General features: G+C 37.1%; 1 protein-coding gene across 1 annotated transcript in view; it reads right to left on the bottom strand.

Moving 5' to 3' along the window:
• ptchd1 (patched domain containing 1) overlaps nucleotides 1-19,279 on the bottom strand; it is an 89,484-nt gene that overhangs the window by 66,633 nt on the left and 3,572 nt on the right. Inside the window, exon 3 of the mRNA XM_031836482.1 lies at nucleotides 19,158-19,259. Within this exon, the coding sequence (XP_031692342.1) occupies nucleotides 19,158-19,259 (102 nt within the window). The remainder of the gene's footprint in view (nucleotides 1-19,157; nucleotides 19,260-19,279) is intronic.

Below are 19,279 nucleotides of genomic sequence, written 5' to 3' on the forward strand. Positions count from 1 at the left end.
GAATGCATTGCTATGTGCATTGCTATGTGCATTGCTATGTGCATTGCTATGTGCATTGCTATGTGCATTGCTATGTGCATTGCTATGTGCATTGCTATGTGCATTGCTATGTGCTTCAGACATGGAATGCATTGCTATGTGCTTCAGACATGGAATGCATTGCTATGTGCATTGCTATGTGCATTGCTATGTGCATTGCTATGTGCATTGCTATGTGCATTGCTATGCGTTTCAGACATGGAATGCATTGCTATGTGCATTGCTATGTGTTTCAGACATGGAATGCATTGCTATGTGCATTGCTATGTGCATTGCTATGCGTTTCAGACATGGAATGCATTGCTATGTGCATTGCTATGTGCATTGCTATGTGCATTGCTATGTGCATTGCTATGCGTTTCAGACATGGAATGCATTGCTATGTGCTTCACTGGGGAAAATGAATTTAAAAAACATTGGAGAAAAAAAAACCGTTCATATTTATTACTACACAATAAACACAACAGGATAAAAAACTAAAGAATAACAATAAGAACTGAGTGAATAAAAAGAACCTAAGGAAAAGCAAAGCTACAAATATTTAAAAGATCTCTTTTTAAAATGTCACAGTTTTGGCCCCCTCAGGTTCTCTGACTATTCCAGAGGCTGGGGGCATAGTAACTAAAGGCTGCCTCTCCATGCCTCTTCGTCCTGGGCTTTGGGATAGTTAAAAGGCCAGTACCAGAGGACCTGAGGGACCTACTGGGTACATAACTTAAAAGCATGTCTGATATGTATTGGGCTGCACAATCATGGATTGATTTAAAACCCAATAGAATCTTTAAATTAATTCTAAAACTCACAGGCAGCCAGTGTAGAGACCATTTAACCGGTGTAACGTGCTCTCTGTCTGGTCTTGGTCAGTACCCTGCAGCATTCTGTATGTTTTACAGTGCAGAGACCATTAAACCGGTGTAATGTGTTCTCTCTGTCTGGTCTTGGTCAGTACCCGTGCTGCAGCATTCTGTATGTTTTGCAGTTGACCAATGGCTTTCTTGGGTAGACCAGACAGGACAGCATTACAGTAGTCAAGCTTGCTTGTAATAAAAGCATGGCTGAGTCTCTGTATCAGCCTGAGAGAGAAACAGTCACACCTTGGCAATGTTCCTCAGGTGGTAAAAAGCTATTTGGGTCATATTCCTAATGTGTGATTCGAAATTGAGTTCAGAATCTAAAATGACACCTAGGCTTTTTACCTAGTGTTTTATCTTAATTGCCCATTAAAATGTGCGGCCAGATTTCTCTCTGTGCTTTGACTCCAACAATAAGTACCTCGGTTTTGTCTTGATATAGCTGGAGGAAGTTGTGAGCCATCCAAGTATTTAAATCACGAATACAACCTAATAATTTATCCATGGAGCTAAATCCTCTGATGACATAGAAATGCCGTGTATCGTCTGCGTAGCAGTGAAAATCAATGCTGTGCTTCCTGATAACACTGCCAAGGGGAAACATATATAAACTGAACACTACTGGACACAAAATCGAACCTTGTGGAAAGCCACATGATATCTAAGTTATGTTCACCAAGGGAGACATAAAACTCTCGACCAGTTAAATAGGTCCTAAATCAATTTAGAACTGGACCGGAGAGGCCACCCCCCTCTCCAGAAGGACATCATGATCAACAGTGTCAAATGCAGCACTTAAATCTAAGAGTACAAGGATAGAGAGCTGTTTGGCATCTGTGTTGGCTCTAAGATCATTTACCACTAACTAAGGCTGTCTCTGTGTAGTGGTGGGCACAAAAAAACAGATTGGATTTGTTTTTTTACAGTTGTCACTTAAATGATTTAGCTGTTTGAACATCAATTGCTCCAGAATTTTGCTTAAGAATGGAAGGCTTGAGATTGATGGATAATTGCTAAGAGCTGAAGAATCTAGATGCCGTTTCCCCAGAAGGGGTTTCACATAACAGTTTTTAGTGCAGTGGGGAACGTGCCTGTGAACAGGGAGAGATTATCAATAGCCTTCATTTCTTCAGATATGCAATTCATATTTTGAAGAAGGTGGTGGGGATAGGATCTAGAAGGCAGATAGAAGGCTTAAGTTGTGATATAATTTTCCTGAGCATGTCTGTGTCAACCAGGGAAAATAAATCCATAGTGCCTCTGCGTGGTAAACTAGGGCACATATCATCAAACTTCTCATCAGGTCTGACTTGACTGATACCCAGCCTAATGTTGGTTATTTTATATCTGAAATATGCCGCAAACTCATCACATTTAGATGTGAAGGAAAGTTCACATAGGTTTGAGGGGGTAGGATTTATCAGGCCATCAACGGTCGAGAAGAGCACTCTCTAATTATTCTGATTTACTTGTAATCAAGCTAGAAAAATAAGACTTTCTGGCATTTCTAAATGCCTTGTTATATATGCCAAGTTGGTCTCTCAGAATATCATAATTGATCTGCAACTTTGACTTCCTCCACTTCCGCACTTTCTTTCTGAAATGTCTCATTAATTGATTAGTTTCCTAATTTATTAGTTCCCCAAATGGAGCTCTCTGTTTGGATGTGGCCTTTTTCAACTATGGCATCAATGGTTGTCCTTCATTAGCTATTAGTGATCAACTAAATCACCACAAGAGGAAGGCAGAATAGGTGGTGGAGTATTGTTCACACAATCAATAAAATCTGTAGCAACTTCAGAGGTAAGATAGCATTTCATAATAATGCGTTCAGTATTACCCTGTGCTATGGGCAACAAGGTAGTAGAAAATACACAGAGGTGATCAGATAAAGCAACATCAACAATAGAGGATATGTTAATAGAAATCCCCTTGGTAATAACCAGGTCTAGAGTATGGCTGTGGTTATGGGTGGGCCCAGTAGAAAGCCCCTTGGTAATAACCAGGTCCAGAGTATGGCTGTGGTTATGGGTGGGCCCAGTAGAAAGCCCCTTGGTAATAACCAGGTCCAGAGTATGGCTGTGGTTATGGGCGGGCCCAGTAGAAAGCCCCTTGGTAATAACCAGGTCTAGAGTATGGCTGTGGTTATGGGTGGGCCCAGTAGAAAGCCCCTTGGTAATAACCAGGTCTAGAGTATGGCTGTGGTTATGGGTGGGCCCAGTAGAAAGCCCCTTGGTAATAACCAGGTCTAGAGTATGGCTGTGGTTATGGGTGGGCCCAGTAGAAAGCCCCTTGGTAATAACCAGGTCCAGAGTATGGCTGTGGTTATGGGTGGGCCCAGTAGAAAGCCCCTTGGTAATAACCAGGTCCAGAGTATGGCTGTGGTTATGGGAGGGCCCAGTAGAAAGCCCCTTGGTAATAACCAAGTCCAGAGTATGGTTGTGGTTATGGGTGGGCCCAGTAGAAAACCCCTTGGTAATAACCAGGTCCAGAGTATGGCTGTGGTTATGGGTGGGCCCAGTAGAAAGCCCCTTGGTAATAACCAAGTCCAGAGTATGGCTGTGGTTATGGGAGGGCCCAGTAGAAAGCCCCTTGGTAATAACCAGGTCCAGAGTACGGCTGTGGTTATGGGAGGGCCCAGTAGAAAGCCCCTTGGTAATAACCAGGTCCAGAGTATGGCTGTGGTTATGGGAGGGCCCAGTAGAAAGCCCCTTGGTAATAACCAGGTCCAGAGTATGGCTGTGGTTATGGGAGGGCCCAGTAGAAAGCCCCTTGGTAATAACCAGGTCCAGAGTATGGCTGTGGTTATGGGTGGGCCCAGTAGAAAGCCCCTTGGTATTAACCAAGTCCAGAGTATGGCTGTGGTTATGGGTGGGCCCAGTAGAAAGCCCCTTGGTAATAACCAAGTCCTAACCCATCTGGATTGAGGTAACCAATCAAATAACAACCAAATTATTAATGTTACAACCACTTTTTCTGACAGTCTTCAATCTATCAGAATAGTAGGCGATGATAGTTTGTATAAACTCACTAGAAGTCGGTGTTATAGGAACATAAACTAGGTTAATCATAATAACCATAGTGCCATTGCTAAAGGAATGTATATGGTTTCCACGTCCTCTGTTGGTTATTCTGACAGGGAGGACTGGAACACTATCAGACCCTGTCTGTCAGTCTCTAAAACAGTTTGATGTTGCTGGAAATAATCCTGGAACCCTGCGGTTAGGGTGAATCCTGTCTCTTTTAAAAAAGTGCTGGTTGCAGAGCTAGAGATAATTATTCTCTTCACTGTCCAAAGATGTAAAAAAAAAAAAATTGTAGTCCTCCCTCAGATCATCCAAAACTAAGGTTAAACATATGTGAGTGACGATGTTGTCAATATTGGAGTGGTTGGCCAGAACTGTGGGCAGGAGGGAGTTGAAGTTGTGGGCACTGGCTCCTGGGTGACAGTGGACCTTGGTCGGTCCACAGATTGCAGGCAGGCCAATAAATCTCACCATCGAGCTGCCAACTTGATGGAATCTGATGTGGAACGAAGAGGGGGCTAGGGGGGCTGGTAGGTCCATCTCTAGAGGGGATGTCTAGTTCTTTGATAGTTGGATTGGTATCAAAGCACAAGGCAAGACCCAGATGCAGACACAGGAGGCAGATGGTTGGAGTCTTACAATGCTTAATAATCCAAAGGGGTAGGCAAGAGAATGGTCGTGGACAGGCAAAAAGGTCAAAACCAGATCAGAGTCCAGGAGGTACAGTGGCAGAAAGGCTCGTGGCCAAGGCAGGCAGAATGGTCAGGCAGGCGGGTACAGAGTCCAGAAACAGGCAAGGGTCAAAACCAGGAGGACTAGAAAAAAAGAGAATAGCAAAAGGAGTATTGGAAAAACACGCAGGTTGACATGACTAAACATACAAGATGAACTGGCACAGAGAGACAGGAAACACAGGGATAAATACACTGGGGAAAATAAGCGACACCTGGAGGGGTAGAGACAATCACAACAGGTGAAACAGATCAGGGCGTGACAATTGGATCTTCTTGGATAGATGAAGGGTGGCCAGACTGCCTCCCCGATCTCATATGCCTTGCGAGTGTCCAGACTCCACTGGGCCGCGGAGTTGAGCTTAACATCTGTCCATTGGATTGGGACAGATCAATGCTGCCTGACTCATCAACAGCTTTGCTAGAGATTTGGTTTGCCTGGGTTACAGCAAGGTTGGTGTACTTAGAAAGCAGGTTCTCCTTTTCTCTCAGCCGAGCTGACAGCCGGAGGATCTCTTCTCTAAGCTGCTTGATGGTGGTGCATGTAGGGCAGATAAATCCCTGTCCATTTTCCAGTTCCACGTTGTCTTCATCATGTGATTGTGTGGAAAACATTTCACACCTGAAGCATTTGTGCCGTCGTGCATAAAAACAATGATGTGCTAGCACCGTTAGCCTACTCCATTTTCATGATAGCTAGCTAACAATGATGTGCTAGCACCGTTAGCCTACTCCATTTTCATGATAGCTAGCTAACACTTGATATGGGAGAACAATATTTTTTGTGAACAAATGTTTCATTTGGCATTATAAGGTTGCAAGGTTGCTAGCAACATGGAAAATCATTGTGGAAATCTGTTGCAGCTGAAGTCGACCACAAAATCCACAGTGCAATGCTCTCTCAATGGGTCTGGCTATCAAATGTAGCTACACACAATAATACCGAAGACACTATCAGAGTGTAACGTAGATAGTTAGCTGTAAAATCGTCTCAACAAACTACACTATCAATTTACGAGTCTATAATCTCACCATGTTCAACCTGCAGATCGATTTGCCTCACAGAGTGGAGTCTAACAATCGCAATGGTAGATATACTTTTGAAGAGATGGGAAATGTTGCCCATGCTACGCCAATGGGCCGCACGGTGCATTCTGCATGATTCTAGGATAAGGAGCTAGCAGAGCTAGCAGAGTCTTGACACTGTTGGTTTACATGTGGAATCTTTCATGTTGTTTCCTTATGGAAGTCTATGATAGTTTTGTGTTAAAAATATATTGAGTAACTTTGGTTGTAACTGTATTTATCTGTCATTTGTTAAGGCTTTATACCATTCTGTTAGAGGTTACTACTGACCAAAGCCTATTTATGGACTCATTTGTTAAAGCCTCTTAGCGCACCGATTCCTTTAGCGGGATCATTTTCGTCAACATCCAGTGAATTGTAGAGCGCCAAATTCAAATTAAATGACTAAAAATATTTCATTTTCATGAAATCACAAGTGCAATATACCAAAACACAGCTTAACTTGTTGTTAATCCACCTGTCAGATTTCAAAAAAGATTTACGGTGAAAGCAAACCATGCGATAATGTGAGGACAGCTTTTGAGTAGACAAAACATTACAAACAACTAGCAGCAAAGTAGATTGGTCAAGAAGGTCAGAAAAGCAATAAAATCAATCGCTTACCTTTGATGATCTTCATATGTTTGCACTCACGAGACTCCCAGTTACACAATAAATGTTTGTTTTGTTCCATAAAGATTCTCTTTATATCCAAAAACCTCCATTTGGTTGGCGCGTTTTGTTTAGTAATCCACAGGCTCGTGCAGGTCACGACAGGCAGACAAAAATTCCAAATGGTATCCGGAAAATTCGTAGAAACATGTCAAACGTTTTTTATAATCAATCCTCAGGTTGTTTTTACAACAAATAATCGATAATATTTCAACCGGACATCAGCCTTTTCAATACAAGAGAGAAAGAAAAGGTGTCGCTCCAGTGCCGCGCGCATTAACAAATCTAAGGACATCTGTCTATCCACTGACGCGATGTGATCCTTCTCGCTCATTTTTCAGAATAAAAGCCTGAAATTATGTCTAAAGACTGTTCACATCTTGCGGAAGCCATAGGGAATGGAATCTGGTTGATATCCCTTTAAATGAAGGATAGGCTTGCAATGGAAGAGAGAGGTTTCAGAAAAACAGCACTTCCTGAATGGATTTTCCTCAGGTTGTCGCCTGCAATATCAGTTCTGTTATACTCACAGACAATATTTTGTCAGATTTGGAAACTTTAGAGTGTTTTCTATCCTCATCTGCCAATTATATGCATATTCTAGCTTCTGGGCCTGAGAAATAGGCAGTTTCATTTGGGCACGTTTTTTCATCCAAACATCAAAATATTGCCCCCTAGTCTCAAGAGGTTATTAAGGCTTTATACACTACTGTTGGAGTATACTACTGAACAAAACCTATGTATGGATTAATTTGTATGTAGATATTAGTACGTAATAGTAAATAATATTAGAACATATGTAGATAACAGTAGATAATATGTAGATAATAGTAGATCATATGTAGATAACAGTAGATAATAGGTAGATAACAGTATATCATATGTAGACAATATGTAGATAACAGTAGAATATAGGTAGATAATAGTAGATAATATGTAGATAGTAGATATGTAGATAACAGTAGATAATATGTAGATAATAGTAGATAATATGTAGATTACAGTAGATAATATGTAGATAATAGTAGATAATATGTAGATAACAGTAGATAATATGTAGATAGTAGATATGTAGATAACAGTAGATAATATGTAGATAATAGTAGATAATATGTAGATAACAGTAGATAATATGTAGATAACAGTAGATAATATGTAGATAACAGTAGATAATATGTAGATAACAGTAGATAATATGTAGATAACAGTAGATAATATGTAGATAACAGTAGATAATATGTAGATAGTAGATAATATGTAGATAACAGTAGATAATATGTAGATAATAGTAGATAATATGTAGATAATAGTAGATAATATGTAGATAACAGTAGATAATATGTAGATAATAGTAGATAATATGTAGATAATAGTAGATAATATGTAGATAATAGTAGATAATATGTAGATAATAGTAGATAATATGTAGATAACAGTAGATAATATGTAGATAATAGTAGATAATATGTAGATAACAGTAGATAATATGTAGATAATAGACATGCTCAACGGGATTGAGATCCGGGTTCTTCACTGGCCATGGTAGAACACTGACATTCCTGTCTTGCAGGAGATCACACACAGAACAAGCAGTATGGCTGGTGGCATTGTCAAGCTGGAGGGTCATGTCAGGATGAGCCTGCAGGAAGGGTACCACATGAGGGAGGAGGATGACTTCCCTGTAACGCACAGCGTTGAGATTGCCTGCAATGACAACAAGCTCAGTCCGATGACTCTGTGACATACTGCCCCAGACCATGACGGACCCTCCACCTCCAAATCGATCCCGTTCCAGAGTACAGGCCTCGGTTTAACGCTCATTCCTTCAACGATAAACGCGAATCTGACCATCACCCCTGGTGAGCCTAAACCGCGACTCATCAGTGAAGAGCACTTTTTGCCAGTTCTGTCTGGTCCAGCGATGGTGGATTTGTGCCCATAGGCGACGTTGTTGCCAGTGATGTCTGGTGATGACCTGCCTTACAACAGGCATACAAGCCCTCAGTCCAGCCTCTCTCAGCCTATTGCGGACAGTCTGAGCACTGATGGAGGGATTGTGCATTCCTGGTGTAACTCGGGCAGTTGTTGTTGCCATCCTGTACCTGTCCCGCAGGTGTGATGTTCGGATTCACCGATCCTGTGCAGGTTTTGTTACACGTGGTCTGGCACTGCGAGGACGATCAGCTGTCCGTCCTGTCTCCCTGTAGCGCTGTCTTAGGCGTCTCACAGTACGGGCAATGCAATTTATTGCCCTGTCCACATCTGCAGTCCTCATGCCTTGCAGCGTGCCTAAGGCATGTTCACGTAACGACCCTGGGCATCTTTCTTTTGGTGTTTTTCCAAAGTCAGTAGAAAGGCCCCTTTAGTGTCCTAAGTTTGCATAACTGTGACCTTAATTGCCTACCATCTGTAAGCTGTTAGTGTCTTAATGACCATTCCACAGGTGCGTGTTCATTAATTGTTTATGGTTCATTGAACAAGCATGGGAAACAGAGTTTAAACCCTTTACAATGAAGATCTGTGAAGTTATTTGGATTTTTACGACTTATATTTGAAAGACAGTGTCCTGAAAAAGGGACGTTTATTTTTTTGCTGAGTTTATGTAGATAATATGTAGATAACAGTAGATAATATGTAGATCATGATATATAATAGTGTATAATATGTAGATAATATGTAGATAACAGTAGATCATATGTAGACTCTCCTTCACTGCAGCCGAGGTGAGTAAAACATTTAAACGTGTTAACCCTCGCAAGGCTACAGGCCCGGACGGCATCCCCAGCCGCGCCCTCAGAGCATGCGCAGACCAGCTGGCCGGTGTGTTTACGGACATATTCAATCAATCCCTATACCAGTCTGCTGTTCCCACATGCTTCAAGAGGGCCACCATTGTTCCTGTTCCCAAGAAAGCTAAGGTAACTGAGCTAAACGACTACCGCCCCATAGCACTCACTTCCGTCATCATGAAGTGCTTTGAGAGACTAGTCAAGGACCATATCACCTCCACCCTACCTGACACCCTAGACCCACTCCAATTTTCATACCACCCCAATAGGTCCACAGATGCCGTAATCGCAACCACACTGCACACTGCCCTAACCCATCTGGACAAGAGGAATTCCTATGTAAGATTGCTGTTCATCGACTACAGCTCAGCATTTAACACCATAGTATCCTCCAAACTCGTCATTAAGCACGAGACCCTGGGTCTCGATCCCGCCCTGTGCAACTGGGTACTGGACTTCCTGACGGGCCGCTCCCAGGTGGTGAGGGTAGGTAACAACATCTCCACCCCGCTGATCCTCAACACTGGGGCCCCACAAGGGTGCGTTCTCAGCCCTCTCCTGTACTCCCTGTTCACCCATGACTGCATGGCCATGCACACCTCCAACTCAATCATCAAGTTTGCAGACGACACTACAGTGGTAGACTTGATTACCAACAACGACGAAACGGCCTACAGGGAGGAGGTGAGGGCCCTCGGAGTGTGGTGTCAGTAAAATATCCTCACACTCAACATCAACAAAACAAAGGAGATGATCGTGGACTTTAGGAAACAGCAGAGGGAGCACCCCCCTATCCACATCGACGGGACAGTTAGTGGAGAAGGTGGAAAGTTAAGTTCCTCGTCATACACATCACGGACAAACTGAATTGGTCCACCCACACAGACAGAGTCGTGAAGAAGGCGCAGCAGCACCTCTTCAACCTCAGGAGGATGAAGAAATTTGGCTTGTCACCAAAAACACTCACAAACTTTTACAGATGCACAATCGAAGGCATCCTGTCAGGCTGTATCACTGCCTGCTACGGCAATTGCTCCGCCCACAACAGCAAGGCTCGCCAGAGGGTAGTGAGGTCTGCACAACACATCACCGGGGGCAAACTACCTGCCCTGCAGGACACCTACACCACCCGATGTTACAGGAAGGCCATAAAGATCATCAAGGACAACAACCACCGAGCCACTGCCTGTTCACCCCGCTATCATCCAGAAGGCAAGGTCAGTAAAGGTGCATCAAAGCTGGGACCGAGAGACTGAAAAACAGCTTCTATCTCAAGGCCATCAGACTGTTAGACAGCGATCACTAACATTGAGTGGCTGCTGCCAACATACTGACTCAAATCTCTAGCCACTTGAATAATTACAAATTTGATGTAATAAATGTATCACTAGTCACTTTAAACAACACCACTTTATATAATGTTATATAATGTTTATATTACATTACATTACTCATCTCATATGTATATACTGCACTCTATACCATCTACTGCATCTTGCCTATGCCATTCGGCCATCGCTCATCCATATATTTATAGTTCCTAGTTCAATAAAAGGTTAACTAAATAAAATGTAAAAATGGCAGCATCATGCTGTGGGGATGTTTTTCAGCGGCAGGGACTGGGAGAATAGTCGGGATCAAGGGAAAGATGAACAGAGCAAAGTACAGAGAGATCCTTGATGAAAACCTGCTCCAGAGCGCTCATGACCTCAGACTGGGGTGAAGGTTCACCTTCCAACATGACAACGACCCTAAGGACACAGCCAAGATAACGCAGGAGTGGCTTCAGGACAAGTCTCAATGTCCTTGAGTGGCCCAGCCAGAGCCCGGACTTGAACCTGATCGAAATATCTCTGGAGAGACCGGAAAATTGCTGTGCAGTGACGCTTCCCATCCAACCTGACAGAGAGGATCTGCAGAGAAGAATGGGAGAAACTCCCCAAATACAGGTGTTCCAAGCTTGTAGCGTCATACCCAAGAAAACTCAAGGCTGTAATCGCTGCTAAAGGAGTAAAGGGTCTGAATACTTATGTATATGTAATATTTCCATTGTTTATTTTTAATACACTTGCAAAACGTTTGTCATTATGGGGTATTGTGTGTAGATTGATGAGTGAAAAAAATATTGAATCCGTTTTAGAATAAGGCTGTAATGTGGAAAAAGTGAAGGGGTCTGAATACTCTGAATGCATTGTAATAGTAAATAATATGTAGATAAAATGTATATCATACTAGATCATGTGTATAATACATAGATAATAGTAGAGACAGAGATATTAGACTAATAGTAGATAATAGTAGATACTAGTAGATAATAGTAGAGACAGAGATATTAGACTAATAGTAGATAATGGTAGATAATAGTAGATACTAGTAGAGACAGAGATATTAGACAGTAAGAGTTCTTAACAGTAGATAATAGTAAATAATAGTAGAGACAGAGATATTAGACTAATAGTAGATAATAGTAGATACTAGTAGAGACAGAGATATTAGACAGTAAGAGTTCTTAACAGTAGATAATAGTAGATACTAGTAGATAATAGTTGAGACAGAGATATTAGACAGTAAGAGTTCTTAACAGTAGATAATAGTAGATACTAGTAGAGACAGAGATATTAGACAGTAATAGTAGATAACAGTAGATAATAGTAGATATGTAGATAATAGTAGATAATAGTAGAGACAGCTATTAGACAGTAATATTAGATAATAGTAGATAATAGTAGAGACAGCTATTAGACAGTAATATTAGATAATAGTAGATAATAGTAGATACCAGTAGACAGGTATTAGACAGTAATAGTAGATAACAGTAGATAATAGCAGATACTAGTCGATATGTAGATAACAGTAGATAACAGTAGATAATAGTAGATACCAGTAGACAGGTATTAGACAATAATAGTAGATAACAGTAGATAATAGCAGATACTAGTCGATATGTAGATTATAGTAGATAATAGTAGATAATAGCAGAAACAGAGATATGAGACTGTAATTGTAGATAATAGTAGATAATAGTAGATAATAGTAGAGACAGAGATATTAGATAGTAATAGTAGATAATAGTAGATATGTAGATGATGGTAGGCCGTCATTGAAAATAAGAATTTGTTCTTAACTGACTTGCCTAGTTAAATAAAGGTAATAGTAGATAATAGTAGATATGTAGATAATAGTAGAGACAGAGCTATTAGACAGTAATAGTAGATACTATTAGATATGTAGATAATAGTAGAGACAGCGATTTTAGACAGTAATAGTAGATAATAGTAGATATGTAGATGATAGTAGATAATAGTAGAGACAGCAATATTAGACAGTAATAGTAGATAATAGTAGATATGTAGATAATAGTAGAGACAGAGCTATTAGACAGTAATAGTAGATAATAGTAGATACTATTAGATATGTAGATAATAGTAGATACTAGTAGAGACAGAGCTATTAGACAGTAATAGTAGATAACAGTAGATAATAGTAGAGCCAGAGCTATGAGACAGTAATAGCAGATAATAATAGATAATAGTATAGACAGGGATATTAGATAGTAATAGTAGATAATAGTAGATATGTAGATAATAGTAGAGACAGAGCTATTAGACAGTAATAGTAGATAATAGTAGATACTATTAGATATGTAGATAATAGTAGATACTAGTAGAGACAGAGCTATTAGACAGTAATAGTAGATAACAGTAGATAATAGTAGAGCCAGAGCTATGAGACAGTAATAGCAGATAATAATAGATAATAGTATAGACAGGGATATTAGATAGTAATAGTAGATAATAGTAGTATAGTAGTAGATAATAGTAGATACTAGTAGATATGTAGATAATAGTAGATATGTAGATAATAGTAGATACTAGTAGAGACAGAGATATTAGACAGTAAGAGTTGTTAACAGTAGATAATAGTAGATACTAGTAGACAGGTATTAGACAGTAATAGTAGATAACAGTAGATAATAGTAGAGCCAGAGCTATTAGACAGTAATATTAGATAATAGTAGATAATAGTAGAGACAGAGATATTAGACAGTAAGAGTTCTTAACAGTAGATAATAGTAGATACTAGTAGACAGGTATTAGACAGTAATAGTAGATAACAGTAGATAATAGCAGATACTAGTCGATATGTAGATAATAGTAGATAACAGTAGATAATAGCAGAAACAGAGATATGAGGCTGTAATTGTAGATAATAGTAGATAATAGTAGATACTAGTAGATACTAGTAGAGACAGAGATATTAGATAGTAATAGTAGATAATAGCAGAAACAGAGATATGAGACTAATTGTAGATAATAGTAGATAATAGTAGATAATAGTAGAGACAGAGATATTAGATAGTAATAGTAGATAATAGTAGAGACAGAGCTATGAGACAGTAATAGCAGATAATAGATAATAGTATAGACAGGGATATTAGATAGTAATAGTAGATAATAGTAGTATAGTAGTAGATAATATTAGATACTAGTAGATATGTAGATAATAGTAGATACTAGTAGATACTAGTAGATATGTAGATAATAGTAGATACTAGTAGATAATAGTACAGACAGAGATATTAAATAGTAAGTAGATAATAGTAGATACTAGTAGATAATAGTAGATACTAGTAGATAATAGTAGATACTAGTAGATAATAGTAGAGACAGAGCTATTAGACAGTAATAGTAGATAACAGTAGATCATAGTAGATACTAGTAGAGACAGCTATTAGACAGTAATATTAGATAATAGTAGATAATAGTAGAGACAGAGATATTAGACAGTAAGAGTTGTTAACAGTAGATAATAGTAGATACTAGTAGACAGGTATTAGACAGTAATAGTAGATCACAGTAGATAATAGCAGATACTAGTCGATATGTAGATAATAGTAGATAACAGTAGATAATAGCAGAAACAGAGATATGAGGCTGTAATTGTAGATAATAGTAGATAATAGTAGATACTAGTAGAGACAGAGATATTAGATAGTAATAGTAGATAATAGCAGAAACAGAGATATGAGACTAATTGTAGATAATAGTAGATAATAGTAGATAATAGTAGAGACAGAGATATTAGATAGTAATAGTAGATAATAGTAGAGACAGAGCTATGAGACAGTAATAGCAGATAATAGATAATAGTATAGACAGGGATATTAGATAGTAATAGTAGATAATAGTAGTATAGTAGTAGATAATATTAGATACTAGTAGATATGTAGATAATAGTAGATACTAGTAGATACTAGTAGATATGTAGATAATAGTAGATAACAGTAGATAATAGCAGAAACATAGATATGAGACTGTAATAGTAGATAATAGTAGACAGAGCTATTAGACAGTAAGAGTTGATAACAGTAGATAATAATAGATACTAGTAGATACTAGTAGATATGTAGATAATAGTAGAGAGAGCTATTAGACAGTAATAGTAGATAACAGTAGATCATAGTAGATACTAGTAGAGACAGCTATTAGACAGTAATATTAGATAATAGTAGATAATAGTAGAGACAGAGATATTAGACAGTAAGAGTTGTTAACAGTAGATAATAGTAGATACTAGTAGACAGGTATTAGACAGTAATAGTAGATCACAGTAGATAATAGCAGATACTAGTAGAGACAGAGATATTAGACTAATAGTAGATAACAGTAGATAATAGTAGAGACAGAGATATTAGACAGTAAGAGTTCTTAACAGTAGATAATAGTAGATACCAGTAGACAGGTATTAGACAATAATAGTAGATAACAGTAGATAATAGCAGATACTAGTCGATATGTAGATTATAGTAGATAATAGTAGATAATAGTAGACAGAGCTATTAGACAGTAAGAGTTGATAACAGTAGATAATAATAGATACTAGTAGATACTAGTAGATATGTAGATAATAGTAGAGAGAGCTATTAGACAGTAATAGTAGATAACAGTAGATCATAGTAGATACTAGTAGAGACAGCTATTAGACAGTAATATTAGATAATAGTAGATAATAGTAGAGACAGAGATATTAGACAGTAAGAGTTGTTAACAGTAGATAATAGTAGATACTAGTAGACAGGTATTAGACAGTAATAGTAGATCACAGTAGATAATAGCAGATACTAGTAGAGACAGAGATATTAGACTAATAGTAGATAACAGTAGATAATAGTAGAGACAGAGATATTAGACAGTAAGAGTTCTTAACAGTAGATAATAGTAGATACCAGTAGACAGGTATTAGACAATAATAGTAGATAACAGTAGATAATAGCAGATACTAGTCGATATGTAGATTATAGTAGATAATAGTAGATAATAGCAGAAACAGAGATATGAGACTGTAATTGTAGATAATAGTAGATAATAGTAGATAATAGTAGAGACAGAGATATTAGATAGTAATAGTAGATAATAGTAGAGACAGAGATATTAGATAGTAATAGTAGATAATAGTAGATATGTAGATGATGGTAGGCCGTCATTGAAAATAAGAATTTGTTCTTAACTGACTTGCCTAGTTAAATAAAGGTAATAGTAGATAATAGTAGATATGTAGATAATAGTAGAGACAGAGCTATTAGACAGTAATAGTAGATACTATTAGATATGTAGATAATAGTAGAGACAGCGATTTTAGACAGTAATAGTAGATAATAGTAGATATGTAGATGATAGTAGATAATAGTAGAGACAGCAATATTAGACAGTAATAGTAGATAATAGTAGATATGTAGATAATAGTAGAGACAGAGCTATTAGACAGTAATAGTAGATAATAGTAGATACTATTAGATATGTAGATAATAGTAGATACTAGTAGAGACAGAGCTATTAGACAGTAATAGTAGATAACAGTAGATAATAGTAGAGCCAGAGCTATGAGACAGTAATAGCAGATAATAATAGATAATAGTATAGACAGGGATATTAGATAGTAATAGTAGATAATAGTAGTATAGTAGTAGATAATAGTAGATACTAGTAGATATGTAGATAATAGTAGATATGTAGATAATAGTAGATACTAGTAGAGACAGAGATATTAGACAGTAAGAGTTGTTAACAGTAGATAATAGTAGATACTAGTAGACAGGTATTAGACAGTAATAGTAGATAACAGTAGATAATAGTAGAGCCAGAGCTATTAGACAGTAATATTAGATAATAGTAGATAATAGTAGAGACAGAGATATTAGACTAATAGTAGATAATAGTAGATACTAGTAGATAATAGTTGAGACAGAGATAATAGACAGTAAGAGTTCTTAACAGTAGATAATAGTAGATACCAGTAGACAGCTATTAGACAGTAATAGTAGATAACAGTAGATAATAGCAGATACTAGTCGATATGTAGATAATAGTAGATAACAGTAGATAATAGCAGAAACAGAGATATGAGGCTGTAATTGTAGATAATAGTAGATAATAGTAGATAATAGTAGAGACAGAGATATTAGATAGTAATAGTAGATAATAGTAGAGACAGAGCTATGAGACAGTAATAGCAGATAATAGATAATAGTATAGACAGGGATATTAGATAGTAATAGTAGATAATAGTAGTATAGTAGTAGATAATATTAGATACTAGTAGATATGTAGAAATTAGTAGATACTAGTAGATAATAGTAGAGACAGAGATATTAAATAGTAAGTAGATAATAGTAGATACTAGTAGATAATAGTAGATACTAGTAGATAATAGTAGATACTAGTAGATAATAGTAGATATGTAGATAATAGTAGATATGTAGATAATAGTAGAGAGAGCTATTAGACAGTAATAGTAGATAACAGTAGATCATAGTAGATACTAGTAGAGACAGCTATTAGACAGTAATATTAGATAATAGTAGATAATAGTAGAGACAGAGATATTAGACAGTAAGAGTTGTTAACAGTAGATAATAGTAGATACTAGTAGACAGGTATTAGACAGTAATAGTAGATCACAGTAGATAATAGCAGATACTAGTCGATATGTAGATAATAGTAGATAACAGTAGATAATAGCAGAAACAGAGATATGAGGCTGTAATTGTAGATAATAGTAGATAATAGTAGATACTAGTAGAGACAGAGATATTAGATAGTAATAGTAGATAATAGCAGAAACAGAGATATGAGGCTGTAATTGTAGATAATAGTAGATAATAGTAGATACTAGTAGAGACAGAGATATTAGATAGTAATAGTAGATAATAGTAGAGACAGAGCTATGAGACAGTAATAGCAGATAATAGATAATAGCATAGACAGGGATATTAGATAGTAATAGTAGATAATAGTAGATATGTAGATAATAGTAGAGACAGAGCTATTAGACAGTAATAGTAGATAATAGTAGATACTATTAGATATGTAGATAATAGTAGATACTAGTAGAGACAGAGCTATTAGACAGTAATAGTAGATAACAGTAGATAATAGTAGAGCCAGAGCTATGAGACAGTAATAGCAGATAATAATAGATAATAGTATAGACAGGGATATTAGATAGTAATAGTAGATAATAGTAGTATTGTAGTAGATAATATTAGATACTAGTAGATATGTAGATAATAGTAGATACTAGTAGATACTAGTAGATATGTAGATAATAGTAGATACTAGTAGATAATAGTAGAGACAGAGATATTAAATAGTAAGTAGATAATAGTAGATACTAGTAGATAATAGTAGATACTAGTAGATAATAGTAGATAATAGTAGATATGTAGATAATAGTAGATATGTAGATAATAGTAGATACTAGTAGATAATAGTAGATATGTAGATAATAGTAGATATGTAGATAATAGTAGAGAGAGCTATTAGACAGTAATAGTAGATAACAGTAGATCATAGTAGATACTAGTAGAGACAGCTATTAGAGAGTAATATTAGATAATAGTAGATAATAGTAGAGACAGAGATATTAGACAGTAAGAGTTGTTAACAGTAGATAATAGTAGATACTAGTAGACAGGTATTAGACAGTAATAGTAGATCACAGTAGATAATTTCAGATACTAGTCAATATGTAGATAATAGCAGAAACATAGATATGAGACTGTAATAGTAGATAATAGTAGACAGAGCTATTAGACAGTAAGAGTTGATAACAGTAGATAATAATAGATACTAGTAGATACTAGTAGATATGTAGATAATAGTAGATACTAGTAGATATGTAGATACTAGTAGATATGTCGATAATAGTAGATATGCAGATATTAGTAGAGACAAAGCTATTAGACAGTAATAGTAGATAATAATAGATACTAGTAGATATGTAGATAATAGTAGATACTAGTAGAGACAGCTATAAGACAGTAATAGTAGATACCAGCAGATAATAGTAGATACTAGTAGATCTGCAAAATTGTAATTATTTGCCTACCTCCTCATGCCTTTTGCACACATTGTATATAGACCCCCCCTTCGTTTTCTACTGTGTTATTGACTTGTTAATTGTTTACTCCATGTGTAACTCTTTGTTGTATGCTCACACTGCTATGCTTTATCTTGGCCAGGTCGCAGTTGCAAATGAGAACTTGTTCTCAACTAGCCTACCTGGTTAAATAAAGGTGAAATGAAAAAATGAAATGAAATATGTAGATAATAGGAGAGACAAAGCTATTAGACAGTAATAGTAGATAATAATAGATACTAGTAGATATGTAGATAACAGTAGATACTAGTAGAGACAGAGCTATTAGACAGTAATAGTAGATAACAGTAGATAATAGTAGATACTAGTAGATATGTAGATAACAGTAGATACTAGTAGAGACAGAGCTATTAGACAGTAATAGTAGATAAAGGTAGATACTATTAGATACTAGTAGATATGTAGATAATAGTAGATACTAGTAGAGACAGCTATTAGACAGTAATAATAGATAATGGTAGATACTATTAGATACTAGTAGATATGTAGATAATAGTAGATAATAGTAGAAACAGAGCTATTAGACAGTAATAGTAGATAACAGACCTGTTGACGGGAAACAGTGAGTCCACCAGGTTTCCTTCTATCTTTGCCAGACTGTGTTTAGGAACCAGGAGGGACTCCACGTTACCTTCCACTCTATACCGACTGAAACGCACACACAGGCA

This window comes from Oncorhynchus kisutch, linkage group LG11 (assembly GCF_002021735.2).
Source record: "Oncorhynchus kisutch isolate 150728-3 linkage group LG11, Okis_V2, whole genome shotgun sequence".
NCBI lineage: Eukaryota > Metazoa > Chordata > Actinopteri > Salmoniformes > Salmonidae > Oncorhynchus > Oncorhynchus kisutch.